The sequence below is a fragment of the Euleptes europaea genome, chromosome 1, assembly GCF_029931775.1.
Source record: "Euleptes europaea isolate rEulEur1 chromosome 1, rEulEur1.hap1, whole genome shotgun sequence".
Taxonomy (NCBI): Eukaryota; Metazoa; Chordata; class Lepidosauria; order Squamata; family Sphaerodactylidae; genus Euleptes; species Euleptes europaea.
This window is the reverse complement of record NC_079312.1, coordinates 168,082,608-168,106,381: the sequence shown is the minus strand read 5'-3', so window position 1 is coordinate 168,106,381 and position 23,774 is coordinate 168,082,608. Positions and strand designations below refer to the sequence as shown.

Genomic DNA, 23,774 nt, shown 5'->3' with positions numbered 1-23,774 from the left:
AATAACAACACTCTTATTTTCTTGTATTTAATAATTTTTATAATTGACACCTTGGTACTGGGGGGGGGGTGGCTGCCTCTGTTGGCCCGTGGGCTGGAATAACAGCTCTCATGGGGCCGAATCTGGCCTGCAGGCCATACGTTTGACACCCCTGGTATAGTGGTTAAGAGCGGCGGGACTCTAACCTTGGAGAACCGGGTTCAATTCCCCACTTCTCCATATGAAGCCTGCTGGGTGACCTTGGGCCAGTCACAGTCCTCTCCGAAATCTCTCAGCCCTTGTGGAGGCAGGCAATGGCAAACCACCTCTGAACGTCTCTTGCCTTGAAAACCCTACAGGGTTGCCATGTCAGTTGTGACTTGACGGCACTTTCCACCACCACACTTATCAACCCAAGTGCCCCCCTCCAACCTTCTTGCCGGGCTGCTGGGACAGACCAGTCAATACTTTGACCAGGACCTACGATATGTCCTGGGCATCAGATGTTAGTGCAAATGGACACATTATCTGCTTCTGAGAGCTACACACGTGTTGGGCCAGTGTGGTGTAGTAGTTAGAGTGCTAGACTTGGATCTGGGAGACCCAGGTTCAAATCACCACTCTGCCTTGCAAACTCGCTGGTTACACTTATATACGTCACAGGATTGTCATTGTGAGGATAAACTGGAGGAGGGGAGAATGATGTTTTAAGCCAGGGGTGTCAAACATACGCCCCGCGGGCTGAATTTGGCCCCTCGAGAGCTCTTATCCGGCCTGTGAGACGCCCACCCCCCACTCTTAATCTGGGCTGGCGAGGCATGGCCCAGCCAGACCAAGTGACATTTAAGTCATATCCAGCCCTCATAACAGTTGAGTTTGACACCCTTGTTTTAAGCCGTGTTGGGTCCTCAAATGTCTCACTAAATAAATTAAATAGGGTCCCTGTACAGTTCCCACAGAAGTGTCGCTGTGGGCACCCTTATTTGTCTGTCCCCCGTGCAACTCACCTGCGCCATCATCCTGTTCCATGCTGCCGCGAAGATGCAAGGTCGCATTTTGTTGCGCGGCCACCCTTGCGCCAGGAGGCACTTCGGTGACGTAGGTGGCAGGCACAAAGATGGGTCTCCTCTGTTTGGGCTGACCGAGCCGCCGCACCTGCCACCAGTCCTCATTGGCCTTGCGCAGGAGCTGGAAGAGTTCGCCCTCCGCGATGGTCACCCGTTTCCCATCCTCCGCCTCATACTGGTAGTTGTAGAGGGCCTGCAGCACCACGGTGCCTGTGGAGTCCGGGGAGGACTCGTTCCGACGAGGGCTCAGCCACCCCCGCCCTGAAAGCATTTCATCGAGACAAGGAGGCGAGGCTTAGAGACTTTGGAGGTCCCTGGCAGGGTTCTGAGATGCCTCCTGTGACGGAAACATTAAGAGGCACAGTACTGAGATGCTGGATACATCAATCTCAACTAGGGTTGCGTCCACTAGGATGGAAACAGTGATATGACGCTGTCTATATGGGGATGAGTTTATAAGAATATTATTTTGGAGGACTGAAAAAGCCTAGCTCATTTTGAGCAATGCGAAACGGCTCTTGAGGCGGCCAGGCCGTCTTCTCTTCTTTGAAGGTTCTCCTTTGGAAAGATATTGTCTTCTGTATAAGTTAACCTGCAAAGATAAGGAAAGAAACACAAGCTTCAAGACATATGGTCAAATGGATTTCTACTCACCTTTTCCTGTGATGCATTAGTTTCTCACATCTCCTGCAAGAGATAAAGAAAATACCATGTGTTAGTCTAAAGGCTTCCATGGAATATTTTGTATGGTTGTTCATTACTCTGTTTATGTATGGTTGTTCATTACTGTGTCTGAGTATGCATGTAATTTTCATATATTTTATGATTTAGGTACTATTTGATAGATATACATATATTGCACCTTCTTGACTTATGCTGTCTATTCTTAATTAACCTCCAGGTACTAGCTGGAGATCTCACGCTATTACAAATGATCTCCAGCCACTTTGGCAATTGGACTCTATGGCATTGGAGTCCCTCCCGTTTCCAAACCCCACCCTCCTCAGGCTCCACCCGAAAATCTCCAGGTATTTCCCAACCTGGAGCTGGCAGCCCTAATCTCAACAGACCAGAGCAACCTGTCCACTTGGATACTGCTATGACTATGCTAACAAGCTGATCGATTTTATTATTACGGCAATAGCCAGATAAAATACAAACCTTTTCAGTAAAACCGATTACATAATAAAGATCTCTAGATACAAAATACAGATAAAATTATATCAATTACAATCACCTTGTTCACATAGGCACATGTCAATTAAAAGTCACTAATACCCTTCTCCGAGCGGATTTTAATAGCTGCAGAGCAGTACTTGGCTACTTGCAAAGATCGCTGAGAGTCTCCCTCCCATAAGAGGAATTTAATTTTCTCTTCCTCTGCACTGGCTTCCATTGTGCTAATGAGAGGTAGAATTAGCTTCTGACGAATTCCCTCATAGAAGATACATCTAAATAGAGCATGACTAGTGCTTTCCATTTCACCTGACCCGCAAGGGCATGCCCACTCATATCTTGCTAACTTCTTATACTTTCCCTCCAGGATTGCTGAGGGCAGGGCCCACCTTCTAGCCAGGGTTAAGGCTCTCCTTTACTTATTTAGCTCAATAGCAGACAGATATTCAGCTGGCGCTAAACGAAAGCATGTTCTAATAGGAGCCAAGTAAGCTGGGGAACACATAAGCTCTGTTTTTCTTTCTGTATCAAAGATCTTTTGTCTAACCAGGAGCTTAGCTTGCTCTTTTTTAAGCTCTAAGAGGGATTTATGCTAACAAGCTGGATAAATAGGGTTGCCAACCTCCAGGTGGTGGCTGGAGATCTCCTACTAGTACAACTGATCTCGAGCTGAAATAAATCAGTTCACCTGGAGAAAAACGGCTGCTTTGGCAACTGGACTCTATGGCATTGGAGTTCCTCCCCTCCCCAAACCCTCCCCTCCTCAGGCTCTGCCCCAAAATCCTCTCACCAATTGCAAAGAGGGATCTGGCAATACTATGGATAAACCTAAGGTTATTGGCTGGTGATAGTGTTGACTGTAGGGCCACTTTTCTGAACAAGCAGGGACAACTTCCATGGGCCGTTGCTTACCTTGGTTACTTCCCTTTGGAGTAGATAGGGTTGCCAACCTCCAGGTGGTGACTGGAGATCTCCCACTATTACAACTGACCTCCAGGCACCAGAGATTAGTTCCCCTGGAGAAAATGGCTGCTTGGGCAATTGGACTCTGTGGCATTGAAGTCCCTCCCCTCTCTAATCCCCGCCCTCCTAAGGCTCCACCCCCAAAAATATCCAGGTATTTCCCAACCCAGAGCAGGCAACCCTAGGAGTAGAGGAGACTCACAGCATTTCAGCAGCATTTAGAAATATACAGGTAGAGCAAAGGGACTTCTACAAGGCATGGGATCCACTGCCCCATATCAGATCCTGAGAGATCCTACATTCCCAAAGTTCTTCAGGCACTCCAGGCAGAGTGTATGTGTTGTGTCTGTTGCAAAATCATAACTGTGTTTCTCACACACAAACACCGACTGGCCCTTGAGCCAAGATGGGTGGTGGTAGCGGGGTAGAATTGCTAGGGTTCCCAGCTCCAGGTTGCCTCTTGACCCATTTGCAATCAAGTCATGATTGTTGAAGACTTTCTATTCCTTGGCTCCATCATCAACCAAAAGGGAAACTGCAGCCAATAAATCAGAAGGAGACTGAGACTGGGAAGGGCAGCCATGAAGGAGCTAGAAAAGATTCTAAAGTGTTAAGGATGTGTCATTGGCAACCAAGATCAGGTTAATTCATGCCATTGTATTCCCTATTACTATGTATGGGTGTGAGAGCTGGACAATGAAGAAAGCTGATAGGAAGAAAGTAGATTCCTTTGAAATGTGGTGTTGGAGGAAAGTATTACGGATACCCTGGACCGCCAAAAAAACAAATCAGTGGGTTTTAGATCAAATCAAGCCTGAACTGACCCTAGAAGCTAAAATGACTAAACTGAGGCTGTCGTACTTTGGACATATTATGAGAAGACAAGAGTCACTGGAAAAGACAATCATGCTAGGAAAAGTTGAAGGCAGCAGGAAAAGAGGAAGACCCAACCAGAGATGCATTGACTCTTTAAAGGAAGCCGCAGCCCTCAATTTGCAAGACCTGAGCAAGGCTGTTAAGGATAGGACACTTTGGAGGACACTGATTCATAGGGTTGCCATGAGTCGGAAACGACTTGATGGCACTTAACATACACACACACACTCACACGCACGCACTTTGGGGCCCTAGGCCACAGTTTAAGAACCACTGTCCTAGGTAATGTTGACCTTATTCTATTCTACGTCTAAATATGTTTCCCCAAGTAGTCTTTCTTTCTTTTTTGCCGTCAAGTCACATCTGACTTATTGCGACCTCTGGTGGGGGTTTCAAGGCGAGAGACGTTCAGAGGTGGTTTGCCATTGCCTGCCTCCGTGTCACGCTCCAGGTATTCCTTGGAGGCCTCCCATCCAAATACTTGACAGGGTCAACCATGCTTAGATTCTGAGATTTGACGAGATTTAGGCTAGACTGGGCTATCCAGGTCAGGGCAAGTAATCTATTAGCAGCAAAATAGCTAGGGCCCTGCAGCTGTAACATAGACAGCATCTGGTGGTTGTGATACAACTTGTGCTGGAAAGAAAAGCTTTATGGGATGATCTTCTTGCTGCTATTGCTATTTGTGTTACTGGCTACCACAATCTCCTGTGGCAATGAATTCCATAGGATAATTATGCTTTTAACCCCATTGGTGGAATGGGGGTTACAGTTCACCCTCTCCCCTCTCCCCTATAGGGTTGCCATGTCCTTCATTGCTACCCAAGGGAGGATTTTGGGGTGGAGCCTGAGGAGGGCGGGGTTTGGGGAGGGGAGGGACTTCAATGCCATAGAGTCCAATTGCCAAAGCAGCCATTTTCTCCAGGTGAACTGATCTCTATCAGTTGGAGATCAGTTGTAATAGCAGGATATCTCCTGCTACTACCTGGAAGTTAGCAAAAGCGTAGCACTGTGGCTAAATAAAGGTAAGTATCACAATGTTACCATACATATATATCTATATCATTACACATCAAAGAATCCACTAGTAGTGAATTTTCTGTACACTATATTGTTGCAAATAATGTTTTTCAGTTTGCTGTCACATACAACCATTGCACAACTTTCTTGTTGTTACACAGCATGCATTTTATACATGCCAATATCCAGTATGCATCTATACAATATCTCAATACAAAAACTGCAACACAGCACTGGAGCTCAAAGGAGAGATTGCGATTGCGAAGGGCGAGACAGGCATGCAGCTAATAGCCCATTTCACTCAAAGGTTTCTTCGGTCGCTGTTGTTTGCATATAGCATGAAGCTGTGTTCAGCACTGGAGCACATATAACATAGCTCAACCGATGTGTAAGATCACATCATCAAATGCAGGTGCATGTGATCCAAGGATGGTCACTAGCCGATCTCAAAATGTAGTCTGAACCAAGCCAGATTTGCGAAACAACTGCATATTTTAGTGACCAGCTGAGTGGCTTTTCAACGTCTATCAAGGCATATAACATTATTCAAAAAGAAACCCAAGAAGGGGGAAGGCAACAGCACTATAATTCAGAAAGTATCTCATCTTTGTCCACCGATGCAAAGAGACTCTAGCGATTGGGCTTCCTAGACAAGCCAGCCAATGCATTATATGCATTCTGTGCATGAGATTCTCTGGCTCCATTTAAGGCTCTCCATGAGTCAAGGTATGTATAGCTTGAAGAATGCCTACCAGTTGAGGACAAGATTAGATTTGCCTCCCCCCAACACCCAAGTGTAACCTATTCAAGCCTGGCAGTGGAAAAAACAGAAGTTGTAAGAAGCATTTGAGTAGCTGATGTAACAGGAAGCCACTCAGAGAACTCTTGTAGACCACTACAAAGAGAGCCACCAAACCAACATGCGAAGCAGAGGGGTTCCTGTGGAGTTTTCTCTTCTTATGGGTTCGAGAAACTATAAGGCCATTTATGCTTGGCATTAGCAGCGCATTCCAGGCTGAAGTGCCCCACTTATTTTTTTTTTAGTTGTTCACACTGAACCATCATTCAGGAAGTGACTGGGAAGCGGGCACGTACCCGCTCCGCATTTCTTGAGTCCCTTCAACGCGACATTTTGTGTTTGCTCCGCCCCCGCACCAAAGCATTTACTGAAGGAACCATGAAAAAATCACAAACGCAGCTTGGCTATGCAAACGACCATTGCCAATGGCTATGCAAACTAAGGAGCTAAGGAGCAGGCGAGTGGGGGTGTGGAATTTCTCCTTTTGCATCGGACCGTGAATAGGCATTTTAAAGGTCACATTTAAAAAAGCAGCTTTGAGCCAGCATCAAAGTTGACCCTGCATAAATGGCCTAAGATTAGCAAATCTGATGCTTTCTCCTAGCTGACTGCGATTCCCTAACTTTCTTCCTATGAGCATTTCTTGGAAAGGATGCAACCACATCCCTCCAAGACTGTTCCTCTGCCAGCCCTCCACAGGTCAAGCTACAACATCCAGCCTACAGAAAGCTCACTTCTCTATTCTTGAAGAATTTGTTGTTGAGCTGCAACTGACTCATAGCAACACCAAGCATAGGGTGTTCAAGGCAAGAGAGGAGCAGAGGTGGTGAAGAAGAAGAAGAGTTGGTTTTTATACCCGCTTTTTTAAAGGAATCTCAAAGCAGCTTACAATCGCTTTCCCTTCCCCTCTCCACAACAGACATCTTATGAGGTCGGTGGGCTGAGAGAGTTCCGAGGGAACTGTGACTAGCACAAGGTCACCCAGCAGGCTTCATGTGGAGGAGTGGAGAATCAAACCCGGTTCTCCAAATTAAAGTCCACTGCTCTTAATCACTACACCATTCTTAGGGTTGCCAGGTCCCTCTTCGCCACCGGCAGGAGGTTTTTGGGGCAGAGCCTGAAGAGAGCGGGGTTTGAGGAGGGGAGAGACTTCAATACCATAGAGTCCAATGGCCAAAGCGGCCATTTTCTCCAGGTGAACTGATCTCTCTCGGCTGGAGATCAGTTGTAATAGCAGGAGATCTCCAGCTAGTACCTGGAGGATGTGACAAAATTATGACACCTCTGTGTACACAATGTAGTTAAACAAAAGTTAACACAGAGAGGCTATGCAATATGTATAAACTATATTACAAACATATAAAACAGCATACACATCAAAGATACACAACCATTGCCATAATAAGCTGTCAGTTCTCAATACAGGTAACTTCAAGTTACTACAGATTCTCAGTCTATAAAGTAATCTTCTTTGTCTTTATCTCAGGTATAGGTTACAGGTAATAAAATTTCCAGAAGGAAAACCAGCGAGTGAAGAGGAAGACGGCCGTTACAGGTTTCGTCGTCAGTTCCACTTCATGAACCTAATGTTTCTCGTCCATTATTTCACCATAAAGTATACATTCATTAACAGCCTTTCCAAAGTTCCTTGCAGGGATACCATTTTCAAGGAACTTGTAACGGCCATCTTCCTCTTCCCTCGCTGGTCTTCCTTCTTCTGGAAATTTTACTTACCTGTAACCAATACCTGAGATAAAGACAAAGAAGATTACTTTATAGATTGAGAATCTGTAGTAACTTGAAGTTTCCTGTATTGAGAACTGATAGCTTATTATGGCAATGGTTGTGTATTTGATGTGTATGCTGTTTTATATGTTTGTAATATAGTTCTTTGTGCAGCTGTACTTACTGCGTAGCCTCTCTGTGTTAACTTTTGTTTAAGTACCTGGAGGATGGCAACCCTATTCATTAGGGGATGAGTCTTGTTTAGGTATTTCCTTTATGTGGTGGCATAAAAGACCCTGATGGATGTCTAGGGTTGCCAGCTCCAGGCTGGGAAATACCTGGAGATTTTGTAAGCGGAGCCTGAGGAGGGCAGGATTTGGAGAGGGGAGGGACTTCAATGCCATAGAGTCCAATTGCCGAAGCGGCCATTTTCTCCCGATGAACTGATCTCTGTCGCCTGGAGATCAGTTGTAATAGCAGGAGATCTCCAGTCACCACCTGGAGGTCGGCAACCTTACAGAGGTCGCACACTTCAGGCCATTGACTCACAACCTGCAGTGGGCTCAGGTCCTAACACCTGGCTTCTTATGAATTAAAAATGAGCATTCTGCACTCAATTTGTACATCTGTAAATAAACAGGCATCAGAAAAGCCTGCACTATAATTGTAGCCCTTGACATTGACACCACAGCAAACAGCCACACAGTTAAGGTTGCCAGCTTCCAGGTATTAGCTGGAGATCTCCTGCTATTACAGCTGATCTCCAGCCGATAGAGATCAGTTCACCTGGAGAAAATGGCTGCTTTGGCAATTGGACTCCATAGCATTGAAGACCCTCCCCGCCCCAAACCCTGCCCTCCTCAGGCTCCACCCCAAAAAGAGGGACCTGGCAACCCTACACACAGTGATTTCAGCTCAATTTATTATCTGTACTCTGGAGGGAAAAAAACCCCGGAGTGTCCTGAGCAGAGAAACAGCAAACATTTAGCCCAGCTTGCCGATATATCTTTCCTTGAGTCGTGATTCTCGGAAGGCAAGCCTGGGTGTTACAGAACAGTTCAAAAAGGCGTTGCATTTCGTAAGCGACTAGTTCATCTCCAGAAGCTGAAAAATTGCTCATGGTCTCCTCTCCCCGGAAGGGTTGCACTTGGACCAGAGAACGTTTAGACTTTAACTGCAGACGACTGAGGAAGAGGGGCCATGGCTGTAACCCTGGGAGCCAACATGGAGCCTGGAGTTCAAAACGAAACCTGGGAGATTCGGGCTGCTGAGCATAGTAAGCCACAGACTAGCAAATCCCCCAGACAATGCTCTGCACAAAAAGAAACAGGAGTCCTGCAGCACCTTAAAGACTAACAAGGAGATTTTATTTCTGCATAAGTTTTTGTGGTCCAGGGAAGCCACTTTCTTACAGGAATGGTTTCCTCTCAAGGAAATGAGCCAATAAAATGCTGTCTTCCCCAAAAATCTTCCTACCGCTCAGGAGAATGGGAAGCATGAAAGAATATTCAAAAAGCCCTAGGAAATAGAGTGTATGAGATACCAACAACAGAGTTCCACAATCTCAATTTCTGCCTAGATTTAACTGCCAGATTTAATAGGTCATGACTTTTAGGTCTTTTCTTGCAGGGACGTTCCCCTGCCCCCCCCCCCCCCGGGCACCCCCGCCAACTGCTTCGGGGCTTCCTTTTGATTATGCATGCCTTTTCCAACCATCAGAGGTCACCCCCACTAACCCTGCCCGTCTTGTCCGTTTTCCGGACGCTGTTTTAGCCAGAATCTGGAAAATGCGGGCAAAACACGTGGGGAGAGCCAGGCAACCTCTGATGGGCAAAAAGGGCATGCATAATCAAAGGAAGCCCCGAAGCAGCTGGCAGGGGTGACGGCGAGGAAATGTCCCTGCATAAAAGGTCCCCGCACAGACCCAGCCATAAAGCACAATTCCATACCTAGAGAAGGGGGCAAAGATTAACCCCCGAGTCCCTCCCGTTAATCCAGAAGAAGGAGAAGGAGAAGAAGAAGAAGAAACAACCAAGATCATGGTTTCAGGCCATGCTGACTCATGATCACTTCAGGAACCTCGCCAGACGTCTAACGTCTAAGAGTCATGTTTTACCTGGACCCACATCACAGTGATGAACGGCCCTCTTCGAGAGGCTGGCTCTTTCGCTCCGAGATCCACTCTACTCTTTTTTCCATTTCCCACACCGGTTTGGAAAAACAAGATGAAGCATTTCACTTGTTTCAAAGAATTCGACGCACGGAGCACAAAGTGCAGGTAGCGTACATCCGCTTCCAGAGGGGTTAATGGTTTCCTGTAGGCTGTAGTCAGCTTGTTTGTACCCTTGTTCATACCACGAAGCAGGAAGGAGGCATCATCTCGGTTCCACAGGCCAGTGAAGCCTACATATACTTACTAAAACCCACACACACTGTAGGTTTTTACATGTCGAAAATGAACGTTTTCAAAGCAACTCTTAGGATTTAAGCCAAAAGAGACCCACTGAGAGCAGTGCCAAGTAACGTTGTTATGTTTCCTCAACATTCACTTTTTTAGATATAGCCATTGATTTTTCTTATTTTTTTTTGCCTCTTTTAAAAGAGGGATTTCTTTTTAATTTCTATTTCCAAGTAATGTCAAATCCAAGTAACTTCAGCCTTTGCAGTTGTTTTCTGTTACAAATCACAGAGAGGCGCTCTAGAAAGAGGACAGAAAGTTTTGGGAAGACATTGCTTGCCTCTGAGCATCTACAGATAGGGTTGCCAACCTCCAGGCACTAGCTGCAGATCTCCTGCTTTTACAATTGATCTCCAGCCGAAAGAAATCAGTTCACCTGGAGAAATTGGCCGCATTGGCAGTTGGACTCTATGGCACTGAAGTCCCTTCCCTCACCCTACCCTCCTCAGGCTCCACCCCAAAAACCTCCAGGTATTTCCCAACCCGGAGCTGGCAACCCTATCTACAGAGTGAAATTTGAAAACTGTGCAGAACTTCCCTTCCTGCCGCTCCTCTCTTTGAATTTCCCTTTGATCAAAAGGGAATTGATTTGAAATAGATTCCAAATTCCTAAAAAGAAGGGGGGGAAACAGATTGTTGGATTTCAGGAAGAAATTAGATACAAGGGAGTTAAGAGAATTTCTCTTAACAAAGCTAGTGCCAAGCAATGAAGTCCTATGAGCTTTAATTAGACTAAGCCACGGCTCCTCGACCTTTCTGAGCCTGTGAACATAGGGTTGCCAGCTCCGGGTTAGGAAATACCTGGAGATTTGGGGGGCGGAGCCTGGGGAGGGGAGGGTTTGGGGAGGGACTTCAGCGCCATAGAGTCCAATTGCCCAAGCGGCCATTTTTCTCCAGGTGAACTGATCTCTTATCGGCTGGAGATCAGTTGTAATAGCAGGAGATCTTCAGCTACTACCTGGAGGTTGGCAACCTTATGTGGGCACCTTTGGATTTTGACACAGGTTGGTGGGCACAACCACAAAATGGCAGGAGGCACAACACAGCCAGCCCCCCACATTAGCAGTCCAGGTGTGAAGGCGAAGAAGGGTAATTTTTTTGAAAAACACACTGGGGAAGAGGAGTGAGAATAAAACTAACACTGGTGGAAGCTGCTGCCAAAATGTTATTTAATGTACCCAGCCAATCAGATCTCCTGTGGCCAATCAGAAGCCCTGCTAGAAAGAGCCCCACCCACTTTCTTAAAAACTTAGCAAGCGCCAGGAAAGATGTTGTCATGTGCCATGGTGCCCACGAGTGCCACGGTGTGGACCCCTGGATTAAGCCCTAGAAGGCCACTTCAAACATAATTAGGACTGTGCGGTGTATCCTTGGAAGAAGGGTGTGATAGAAATAAATATAGGGGTCTAGAAGAAATTATTCCACAGATAAAAATGGCTGCACAACAGCCTTGTTAGGTAGGTAATAACACCCCTTCCCCAGCACTATTTTCTCAACCAAACGAGCAGCCCCTCAGAGCTGCTTGAAATAAAAAAAAATTATGTTGGGATATCTGACCATTAAAATAAAATAATGATGTTACTTTTCAAGGGAGTCACTCTGCACAAGCTCAGAAGAACTAGGTACCTACATGGATCTGTTTGAAAAACTACTCCCTGCCTAACTGAAAAGGGACATGCTCAGGGGCACTGTGTCGATTAAAATATGATTTTATAATCATTATAATTAACACAGCACCCAAAGTATAATCTACTAAACACAACAGAGAATTCTTGCAAAAAGAAAGGGCAAAATCCAAGGAGACTGTACACTCGGTTCCCTTCACAAAGGAAAGGTGATTTGCACATGCTGTGAGACATTTAGGGAGCAATGAACACATGAACCTGCCTTATCAAACCCTTGGTCCATCAAAGTCAGTATTGTCTACTCAGACTAGCAGCAGCTCTCCAGGGTCTCAGGTAGAGGTGTTTCACATCGCCTACCTGCCTAGTCCCTTTACCTGGAGATGGGTTTTGAGAACAGCCTCCTGTAATCACTGAGTTATAGATCAAATCGAGCCTGAACTGACCCTAGAAGCTAAAATGACTCAACTGAGGCTATGGTACTTTGGTCACATTACGAGAAGACAAGAGTCACTGGAAAAGACAATAAAGGAAAAGTTGGAGGCAGCAGGAAAAGAGGAAGACCCAAGAAGAGATAGATTGACTCTATAAAGCCGTGTTGGCGAACCTATGGCACGCGTGCCAAGTCCGGCACACCGAGCCCTCTCTGTGGGCACGCGCGGGGGCTTTGAAGGGCTCCGCGCTGCCTTCCCCTTCCCTGGACTCCCCGCCGCCCAGCTGCAGGCAGCACAGAGCCCTTCAAAGCCCCCTTCCCTGGACTCCCTGCGCCCCCCACTTGCCGAGCTGGGAGGAAACCTCCGTATTCAGGTTCAATTGCCGTGTTGGCACTTTGCGATAAATAAGTGGGTTTTGGGTTGCAGTTTGGGCACTCCGTCTCTAAAAGGTTTGCCATCACTGCTATAAAGGAAACCACAGCCCTCCGTTTGCAAGACCTGAGCAAGGCTGTTAAAGATAGGACTTTTTTGAGGACATTGATTCATAGGGTTGCTGTGGGGCGAATCTGTTGTGCCCCCCCACCTTCTAGTTCGTTGTGCATGGCCCTCTCTGCCTGCTTCACTTACCAAAAAGCAACCCAGAGAGATCTGGCTAGAAAAGGACCTTTCATACATAGAAACATTCTTACACAGTCATTCTTAAACAGCATTCAAGCCATATGTGCAGTAAACCATTCAGTTTTATTGAACTTACAAAAAGAATATGAAGCAAAGGAGAAAGCAATATTTAACTGAATATATATATGACAGTACTTAACAAATATAAACATATTGACAGACAACAGATACAGAGGCCCCTGGGTCACTTCCAGAGAGAGAGACAGAGATGGCAACCATTCAAAGGGTCTGTGGTCTCTCAGTGGAAGGACGAAGAACTGGGGTTTTGGGTTGTTCCTTTATAGAGAGGAGAGGGGGTCCCATATGACCCCTCCCTGTCACATTCTCAGGAAATGAGTTTTCTGCAAATCATGACTTAATTGTTTAGAAATATCTTGTTCCATAATAATTCTTTCAATGTCAGTTTTGATATCTGATTGTCTTGTCCATCCATCAATGTTCCCAAAACAATCTCCTCCTAGAGTGGGCAGACAATTTGTTGCCTGCTTGAACGGCCTTGATGTGGAGCATGCAATGTGCTTTGGTTGACTAGCTCCTGTGCCCTTTAGGGTCAAGAGCCTAATTAGAGCTGATATCAGCTAAAAGTCAGGTCTTGTGTGACTATAGATTATAATATTAAGGTATGCATGTGGTTATTATTTTGTTAACCCAAACTCATTTAATATAAGCTAATATGTTTAAAAATTCTCACGACAGTTGCCATGAATCAGAAGCAACTTGACAGCACTTAACACACCCTCCAAATTCCCCCTATAACCGTTTAACAATACTGGAAACTGACTACTATAATCTTTTCCTATCTCTACATTCCCCTTTTCCCACTGTGCATTCACTAAGGGGGGGGGGAACTGCCAGAGAGTGACACATGACATTCACCCAAATTTCCGGTTAACAAATGGGCGAAAACGCATGGGAGGTTCTGCCTTGGATTTGCCGCTCTCTAGGTGCACATTTCCCTCATCTGAATTCTCAAAACTCTGCACGGGGGGCTTATTTTTGAGCTTTGAGAATTTGGCTGGGGAAAACGTGCATTTACAGAGCGGCAAATCCAAGGCGAGGCCTCCTGTACGTTTTTGCCCAGACTAAACCCTGAAAGCCTCCATGGGCCTTGAGTGTGCAGTCTACCCCCTGCCTTCTCTATGATGAATTGTTTCTGGGGGAAGAAAGCCTCCATGGGCCTTGAGTGTGGAGAAGGGCCGGTCTACCCCTTGTCTTCTCTATGATGAATTGTTTCTGGGGGAAGAAAGCCTCCATGGGCCTTGAGTGTGGAGAAGGTCCGATCTACCCCTTGCCTTCTCTATGATGAATTGTTTCTGGGGGAAGAAAGCCCTTGAAAGCCTCCATGGGCCTTGAGTGTGGAGAAGGTCCGATCTACCCCTTGTCTTCTCTATGATGAATTGTTTCTGGGGGGCGGAAAGCCTCCATGGGCCTTGAGTGTGGAGAAGGTCCGATCTACCCCTTGTCATCTCTATGTTGAATTGTTTCTGGGGGAAGAAAGCCCCTGAAAGCCTCCATGGGCCTTGAGTGTGGAGAAGGTCCGGTCTACCCCTTGCCTTCTCTATGATGAATTGTTTCTGGGGGAAGAAAGCCTCCATGGGCCTCGAGTGTGGAGACGGCCCGGTCTACCCCTTGTCTTCTCTATGATGAATTGTTTCTGGGGGAGGGAAGATCGGAGGCCGGAAGTGCTGGTCGGGACAAGCGATGGTGCCTAGGCGACTCCGCCAGCAGCCGAGTCCGCTTTAGTGAGCGGTGCATGCCGGGGTTCGTAGTCTGAGGGGTTGCATCAGCCGAAGCCTGGACCGAGCCGGCGGCGGAGGAGGAGGAGGAGGAGGAGGAGGAAGAAGCCGCGGCGGCGCGGGGACCATGAGGCTGTTGGTCAGCGAGGGCAGCCCCGGCGGGCTCAAGGTGCTGGCGGCAGCCAAGGCCACCGACGCACCGGTAGAGATCCAGTGGGTCCCGCATGACGGTGAGGTCGGCCCGCTTACCCACACTGCTGGCTCTCTAACCGCTTCTGTGTGCTTTTCCTGGTTGGGCTTCTCTGTACGTTGGAGAGTGGTGTGGCGGAAGTTCAACAGGTAAAGCTGTATCTGGGAGTGAGGAGGTTTCGCTGGCTGAGTCCACGGGTGTTCAGTAATCGCTGGGCTGAATGGCACGGCAGAGGTTCAACAGGTAAAGCTGTATCTGGGGGTGAGGAGGTTTCGCTGGCTGAGTCCACGGGTGTTCAGTAATCGCTGGGCTGAATGGCACGGCAGAGGTTCAACAGGTAAAGCTGTATCTGGGAGTGAGGAAGTTTCGTTGGCTGAGTCCATGGGTGTTCAGTAATCGCTGGGCTGAATGGCACGGCAGAAGTTCAACAGGTAAAGCTGTAACTGGGAGTGAGGAAGTTTCGCTGGCTGAGTCCACGGGTGTTCAGTAATCGCTGGGCTGAATGGCACGGCAGAGGTTCAACAGGTAAAGCTGTATCTGGGAGTGAGGAAGTTTCGCTGGCTGAGTCCATGGGTGTTCAGTAATCGCTGGGCTGAATGGCACGGCAGAAGTTCAACAGGTAAAGCTGTAACTGGGAGTGAGGAAGTTTCGCTGGCTGAGTCCACGGGTGTTCAGTAATCGCTGGGCTGAATGGCACGGCAGAGGTTCAACAGGTAAAGCTGTATCTGGGAGTGAGGAAGTTTCGCTGGCTGAGTCCATGGGTGTTCAGTAATCGCTGGGCTGAATGGCACGGCAGAAGTCCAACAGGTAAAGCTGTATCTGTGAGTGAGGAAGTTTCGCTGGCTGAGTCCATGGGTGTTCAGTAATCGCTGGGCTGAATGGCACGGCAGAGGTTCAACAGGTAAAGCTGTATCTGGGAGTGAGGAAGTTTCGCTGGCTGAGTCCATGGGTGTTCAGTAATCGCTGGGCTGAATGGCGCGGCAGAAGTTCAACAGGTAAAGCTGTATCTGGGAGTGAGGAAGTTTCGCTGGCTGAGTCCATGGGTGTTCAGTAATTGCTGGGCTGAATGGCACGGCAGAAGTTCAACAGGTAAAGCTGTATCTGGGAGCGAGGAAGTTTCGCTGGCTGAGTCCATGGGTGTTCAGTAATCGCTGGGCTAATAGAGGAATCCAGTGGCACCTTAAAGTTTAACAGAATTTACTCCAGTGTAATTTTTATGAGTCAGAAGATTTAGCAAAGACTTCTTCACTGAAATAAAATTATGGAAGATTCAGTAAAGACTTCTTTGCTGAAATAAAACTCTAGGATCTGCTGCCAGTGGATGAGCTGGCTCTGCGCATTGTTGGATAGGGTGGTATCGATACTATATACTGAATACTTTTCAGGTGGACTGGAATAATTTCCTACTGGGTTGACTTGTCCACATGGGACAACCCAGTAGTGAATGATCACTGTAGCTCAGTGAATTAGCTGTTGGTTTGGAGATGCAGCCTTAGCCACAACCTTAAATGGCTTTAAAAGGGGGTTAAACAGATTCAGGAGGGGAGAGGTCCATCAGAGGCTACTAGCCATGGTGACTAAAGGGAATCTCCATATATGAGGCAGTAAACCTCTGAATACAAGTACCAGGAGGCAACATCGGGGCAGGCCTTGGCCTCTGTGCTCCTGTTTGTTGTCCCTAGAGCATGGGTTCTCAACAAGAGGGGATTCCCCCCCCCCAGGGGAATTTTAAAATCTCCCCCCAGGGGGGAATTTTAGGGTCCCAGGGGGGGGAATTGGGACCACTATTCAGCAACGTGTACATCATCTACAGGACATCACAATCTGTAAAATGGTAGTTTGGTTTTAATTAAAACTGCAACATTCAATGAAGTTTATGACCATCTTGGGAAGGGGGGAATTATATTCTGAACAATGGTAAAGGGGGGAATGGAACAAAAAAGGTTGAGAACCACTGCCCTAGAGTAACTGGTTGGCTAGTGTATGAGACAGGATGCTGAACTGGCTAGACCCCTAGTCTTATCCAGCAGGGGACCGTGTACGTTGTTGTGCTAAAAGAGCAGGTCTCCTACTAGAAAAGGTGACAGCTGGGAAAGGGGTGGGTAACCTGGATTGATTGATTTAGAGCGTTTTTTAACCTGCCTCTCTCCAGAACTGGACTCCATGATAATACAATTAATGCATAATTAAACATTCATAAGAATTATCAAATGGCTCCAGCCGTCTAAAGCCCTCCTGCCGAACGTGAGCAATGTAAAGGTTTTTCTCACAGCTTCAGGAAGGCTGCCACGTGGAAATAGGAGCAGCTGCTGAAAAAGTTCTGGATCTAGCAGTGGCCGACCTGACAACCCCACTGGTAGGAATAATCAATAGGCATTAGAGGTGTCTATCCCTTTGAAAAACTGCTGCCATCTGTCTGTACCCATACAAGTAGGATGGTGTTATTTTGGGGGTGGTTTGGGGTTGACTTTCTTTTTTCCATGCCTGCTTGAAGTGAGCTGGAAGCTTCTAACCCGGGTTAAAGATGATGAATGTCGAACCAGGGTGCAGTGGTTATTCTGGAGTGACTGGACTTGTAGTCAAAACGGTGTGATCTTGCGTATGACGCCGTTCTTGTGGGACAGGTTATGGTAGCAAGCTCTCTTTTGTAGCCAGAAGCTTTCTTGTCATCCTGCTGGGGTTGTCAGCTTTTGTCTTATCAGGGCTTCGGTGCCCTGAATCAATGCATAGGAAGCAGAAATTGAACCAGTTTTCCTCAGCATTTAATAATGGGGGAAACCTCACCAGCTGAATTCCTGTTTCTTACACAGTTGCTCAAAACGTGGAAGCCCTGCCAAAAAGAGTTAAAAACCATAGTAGGGCAGAACACCATGCCACTGTGGGTAGAGTTTGTAGAACATCTTTTATACTTCTGTAGCTTCTAAGAAAAAAAAACAGAAGCCTTGTTTAAATGGTTATTGAGGGTGTCAGGTGCTCTATAACAGGGTTTATGGTTTAGAATGGGCTATACATTACAAAAGATGCTCTATAATTTGCCACACCCCTGTGCAAAAATGCACCCACTTCATGAGGTTTTGTCTACTGCAATAGCTACCTCCTTTGGAGGGGTATTCAAAAATTGTGCTTTTGTGAATGGAAGAAATACAGTGGCCGTTTGGGTTGGCTTCTCAGGGTGTGAACTGTTTCCCCTAATTTGTCTGTTGTTTTTTTCGCCCCTTTGACAGCTGCTGTGGTTCCGTTCCTCACCCACCCATGGGTGCCAGCACTGCAGTTCAAAGAAGGGTCCTTCCTCTTCTCCCCAAATGCAATTTGCCAGTGAGTATGGGGTACTGGATGCTCTGTTTGTGTTCCCAAAGCTGTTCAGGTTACTTCCTCTGTGTCTGTCATTTGACACCATAACATCCACAGCAATAACATTTGTCAGTTTTAGTAGCTATCTGCTGTTTCGGGATACATAGAACAGCAACATACAGGCTCTTGGGGGATTCAGAGAACTTAAATTTTCTAAAAAAAAATGGGAATCATAGAATCATAGAGTTGGAAGGGACCACCAGGGCCATCTAGTCCAACCCCCTGCACAATGCAGGAAATTCCAAACTACCTGCCCCCCACCCCCAGTAACCCACCTGCTCCCCACCTCCATGCCCAGAAGATGGCCAATATGCCCTCCCCCTCATGATCTGTCTAAGGTCACAGAATCAGCATTGCTGACAGATGGCCATCTAGCTTCTGCTTAAAAACCTCCAGGGAAGGAGAGCTCAACACCTTCTGAGGAAGCCTGTTCCACTGAAGAACCACTCTAACAGAATATTCTTCCTAATGCTTAGACAGAAACTCTTTTGATTGAATTTCAACCTCTTGGTTCTGGTCCGACCTTCTGGGGCAACAGAAAACAGCTCGGCACCAGAGCTAGAAGGGACCTCAAGGGTCATCTAGTCCAACCCCCCGCACTACACAGGAAATTCACTACCTCCCCCCAGTGACTCCAGCGAGAGAGCCAGCATGGTGTAGTGGTTAAGAGCAGTGGACTCTAATCTGGAGAACCGGGTTTGATTCCCCACTCCTCCACATGAGCGCCAGACTCTAATCTGGTGAACTGGGTTGGTTTCCCCCTCCTCCACATAAATCCAGCTGGGTGACCTTGGGCTAGTCACAGCTCTCTCCAAACTCTCTCAGCCCCACCTACCTCACAAGGTGTCTGAAGGGAAGGAGATTGTAAGCCGGTTGGATTCTCCTTAAAAGGTAGAGAAAAACAGCATGTAAAAACCTACTCTTCTTCCTGCTCTAAGCCCAGAGGAAGGCAGAAAATATCCAGAATACCCGGCCAATCTGGCCTGGAGGAAAATTCCTGCCTGACTTCACAGTGGCGGTGGGCATTACCCTGGGCATGTAAGAAACAGCCACAAGAGCCAAGCACCGACTCATCCCTTCCTGCCCTCCTTCTCATGATCTGCCTAAGGTTACAGAATCAGTGTTACTGTCAGGTGGCCATCAGCAACGAATGACCTCTGGAAGGTCATTCCACAAAACCGGAGTGGTAGTAGAAAAGGCCCCATTTCTGACAGGCTGAAAATGTATAGGAAAAATAAAGGGATGCTTTGGGGGGCATCAGTGGGATTGGGAGTATTAATATGGTCCCTGTAAGCGTTTCCCCCTCCAGTGCAGGGTTGCCACCAGGCTGAGGCATATCATCTTCTGAAATAAGTGTGCCAGCCCTGAGATGAGCTCAGAAGTGATCGCCTGTGCCCTCTGGTCCTCAGCGTCCCCCTCTGCTTCTGTCTTCCAGGTACTTCTTCTTTTTGTCCGGAAAAGAGATGGGCGATTTTACCCAGGCGCAGGGCAATTTTGCCAATCAGTTGTTTGAATGGGAAGCGACTGAGCTTCAGGTGGGTAATCGGGCATTAGCGTGCCGCCATCTGTTTTTGAAGGGGAAGCAAGCGTGCGAAGGTGCAGGGGGCGGAAAGTTCCATCGAGTCACAGCCAACTTACGGTGATGACCTTGCAGGGTTTTCTAGGCAAGAGACGAACAGGTGGCTGGCCGCTGCCTGCCTCTGCGTAGTGACCCTGGACTTCCTTGGTGGTCTCCCATCCAAGTACTAACCAGGGCCGACCCTGCTTAGCTTCAGAGAGCTGGCAAGATTGAGCAAGCCTGGGCCACCCGGGCCAGGGCACGTGGGGAGGAGAGACAGCATTTTTCAGGGGGTGACAGGAAGTCATCTTCACTACTTAATAGTTGCATGGCGCATTTTCAGGCTCCCTTGGATGAGAGTATGTCTCCACTTACCATACTAGCAAAATATCCCTCACTGTAAGGGATGGGGTACATGAAAGACGGGCCTGTATGTTCCAGGTGTGGAATATGTGCAAAGTATATATGTACCCTGCATACAGTGATGATGCAACTGTCTGTCACTGTGAGATGGACCCTTTGAAATTGAAAGACAAAGAGCAGGTTTTTTTCCTGCCCTTCTATCAGGGTAGGCCAGTCGTAGTGCGGTAACGTAACCAAGCTCATCTGGGTTTGGCACCAGTAAAGAGCTAAAAAAAGCTTTATTAGAGAAAAATTAGAAAAAAAGATTTTAAAACAAGGCATACAGTTCAGTGATGTCATAGAAAAATAACAAAGCTAATTTGCTGACTATTTACTGAAGTCCTAACACAGCATAGCCCTATAAAATTGGTAATTCAAAAACAGAAATTGTCCAAAGGCGCCCCTAAGGTTAAATGTGTAGTTACAGTCAGGCGAGTACATATGAACACATGAAGCTGCCTTATACTGAATCAGACCTTCGGTCAATCAAAGTCAGTATTGTCTACTCAGACTGGCAGCGGCTCTCCAGGGTCCCGCGCCTTCTTCCTGTCATGTGACTGTGATGTCGCATGTCACAGTTTGTGGGCCAAGGAAAGGTGGTAGACCACTGTGCTAGAGTCTGGTCTTGTTGGGAACTGGCTGTTTTTTTAATGTGTAGATTTTCCGTGTGGCTAGCCCGTAATGTACTATGCGTTCCAGTTTAAACTTGGAGACCAGTTTCTACTCTTAACAGATTGCAACCTGAATTTGAACAAGGCTGATGGGCAACCAGAGAAACAAAGGGGGTTACCACACTTTGTATTCCCAGTAATGTATTAAGAGTTTGAAAATGTTGTAAAAAACATCGCTTTAAAAGGGTTTTTGGATACCACGGCTTATAAATGGTTGGAAGACGTCTTCACAGCTAAAGGGGCCAAACAAAGTGCGAACAGTATTTTTTATAACGTTTTCAAACTCTTAATACATCGGTGGGAATACATAGAAAGTGCGACCAGTATTTTTTATAACATTTTCAAACCCTAAATACATCGCTGGGAATACAAGTGCGGTAACAGCCAAAGTGAAGACGAAATAACAGGCCCTCTGTTATTTGTTTTTCCTCTTAGCCTGCTGTGTCCTCTGCCTTGTATCATCATGTGGTGCATGGAAAGAAAGGAGAAGAGGTTTTGGAGATTGTCTGGCAGCTGCTGAGCTACATTGATCAGACTCTTACCAAAAAGAATACTCCTTATCTTAATGGGGTAAGTCCCGTTCTCTTTGTTTCAGGCTCGGTAGACAATCGTGGTACATCCCATCGAGAGCTTTTTTGGCATTACAGGGCACATCTAACCTTTGACTGAATGGTTTTAGCAATCTTAGGTACACGGGAATAAAATTTAATAAATAGAGTGGTAAACTGTAGTACTGCAGTCCAAGCTCTGCTCACGACCTGAGTTCGATCCCAACGGAAGTATGTTTCAGGTAGCCGGCTCAAGGTTGACTCAGCCTTCCATCCTTCCGAGGTCGGTGAAATGAGTACCCAGCTTGCTGGGGGTAAAGGGAAGATGACCGGGGAAGGCACTGGCAAACCACCCCGCAAACAAAGTCTGCCTAGGAAACGTCGAGATGTGACGTCACCCCATGGGTCAGGAATGACCTGGTGCTTGCACATAACAGTTAAAGACACTATACATGTGTCAGAGTAACAAGTTGCCCATAATAATCTGACAGAGACAGCTGACAGGTAGCTGTCAGATCAGAGGCATCTAGGATGATGCAAGAGGCAGAAATAGCCTTGCAGGTTCTAGGGTGAACTGCAACTAACCGGTTTAAAGCAGTAAGGATGATGTAATACTGTGGCCAGGTCTACAGTTGGCCTTATTGGGTTCAGGTGGAGTTCTGTATATAAGCCTATGTAACTGTAACTCTGTGTTGGGAAGTTTGGTGGAGAGAAGTGTACGTGACGGTTTGTCTTTTATCTGTGCACTGTAAATTAAACAACACTGTTTTCTATAAAGCAAGGAGTTCTGGTGGTGAGTCCTGGATAACTGCTAATCCACCTGCTTCCACGTCAACAAGTGCTTCCCAGGGGATGGTTTCATTTCACCCTTTAGGGTGCAGTGTTCATAACTTCAGTATCCATTTGGCTTCTTTCCTTAGGAGGTTTTTTTCATTCTGTTTCTCATTTATATATAAGAAACCGGCACCAGTCATAGCAGGCTTCATAGTTTTACTTATTTCCAATTAATTATCATCAGGTTATCTGTTGAAAATATAGAATCGGATCCTGTCTAGATTCCATGTATGGTAGCATGACATTTCCACCTGCTCTCCCCAAATTGTGCTCTGGGGGGATAGGGGAACCCTCCCAAAGCTGCGTGAAGGGCTGTCACGGTGGGGGGAACTGGAAAAATTCGCTTTCCCCCTCCTTGCCCCTTTGCTATGGTATCCAACCCATATTATGTTATATTTACAGCAAGATGTCACTGAAGAGAAATAGCTACTGCCACCCAGCTTCCTCATGGGTATTTTAATATTGGTTTTAAATTTGCACTCCTGCCCTTGAAAATAAACCCTTCCTTCCTTCCTTTTGGAAGTGCATTGCAACTGTGTGATGCCTGTCCATTCTGTGCAGCTCCGTGAAATCAATTGCCTTTGATCTTTTAATCCAGGACGCTGAGTCAGCAGTCGACCTTGTCTTCTGGGGAGCCCTCTTTCCTCTGCTGCAGGACGGAGCCTTACTGCCAGGTGAGAGCCGCTGACCGAGTCGTATTGAATTGCGTGCTGTCCAGTCGCAGCTGACTCATGGCAACCCCGGGACCATGGGGATTTCAAGGTTGCTTCATGTGTGTAATCTGAAGAGGGCATTTTTGTTTGTGTGTTTCTGAGGCTGAGCCCTCGAGCATCTGTAAAGGTAAAGGTCCCCTATGCAAGCACCGGGTCATTCCTGACCCATGGGGTGACGTCACATCCCAACGTTTACTAGGCAGACATTGTTTTTACGGGGTGGTTTGCCAGTGCTTTCCCCTGTCGTGTTCCCTTTATCCCCAGCAAGCTGGGTACTCATTTGACCGACCTTGGAAGAATGGAAGGCTGAGTCAACCTTGAGCCGGCTACCTGAAACCAACTTCTGTTGGGATCGAACTCAGGTCGTGAGCAGAGCTTGGACTGCAGGACTGCAGCTTACCACTCTGCGCCACGGGGCTCTTCAAGCATCTGTACCAAGGTGAATTTTTTTTTCTTGGGAAACGAATTCTGGTCTCTTTGGATTTTGAAGATGGCCTGAAATTCCTGAGGGACTGGTTCCAGAAAATGAACCTGAAGGAACATTGCAAGAAGACTGTCGAAACTGTGTGGACCCGCAAAGGAGTACAGGAGCTGAAGGCCTACCTACAGAAGCAGCCTGCTCCCGCCCTGGCCTTTGAGAAGCCCGCCACCAATGAGCCAAAGGTATTGTTCCCCTTTTTCTGTGGGGCCGTGGCCCAGTTTACCCGAGCAAAAGTGTGGCACAATTGAAGCCTTCCCCGTTTAAAACAAAAGCCAACCTGACCTACCTGGATGGCCCAAGCTAACCTGATTTCATCAGATCTAAGAAGCTAAGCGGGGTTGGCCCTGGTTAGTACTTGGGTGGGAGACCACCGAGGGAGTCTGGTCTTGCTTTGTAGAGGCAGTCAGTGGCATGGTATGGTTTGGAGCTGTGGACTCTAATCTAGAGAACCGGGTTTGATTCCCCACTCCTCCACATGAGCGGTGGAGGCTAA

General features: G+C 47.1%; 2 protein-coding genes across 2 annotated transcripts in view; one reads left to right on the top strand and one right to left on the bottom strand.

The window, feature by feature from the left end:
- ARHGAP9 (Rho GTPase activating protein 9) overlaps window positions 1-9,958 on the bottom strand; it is a 39,793-nt gene extending 29,835 nt beyond the window's left edge. The window contains exons 1-3 of the mRNA XM_056849366.1: window positions 9,722-9,958; window positions 7,615-7,627; window positions 987-1,307 (exon numbers count right to left, since the gene is read on the bottom strand). Of these exons, the coding sequence (XP_056705344.1) occupies window positions 987-1,307; window positions 7,615-7,627; window positions 9,722-9,958 (571 nt within the window). The remainder of the gene's footprint in view (window positions 1-986; window positions 1,308-7,614; window positions 7,628-9,721) is intronic.
- Window positions 9,959-14,660: 4,702 nt separating this feature from the next.
- The window catches only part of MARS1 (methionyl-tRNA synthetase 1), a 31,666-nt gene continuing 22,552 nt past the window's right edge, over window positions 14,661-23,774 (top strand). Inside the window, exons 1-6 of the mRNA XM_056849356.1 lie at window positions 14,661-14,763; window positions 17,948-18,038; window positions 19,510-19,609; window positions 21,141-21,275; window positions 22,686-22,761; window positions 23,291-23,463. Of these exons, the coding sequence (XP_056705334.1) occupies window positions 14,661-14,763; window positions 17,948-18,038; window positions 19,510-19,609; window positions 21,141-21,275; window positions 22,686-22,761; window positions 23,291-23,463 (678 nt within the window). The remainder of the gene's footprint in view (window positions 14,764-17,947; window positions 18,039-19,509; window positions 19,610-21,140; window positions 21,276-22,685; window positions 22,762-23,290; window positions 23,464-23,774) is intronic.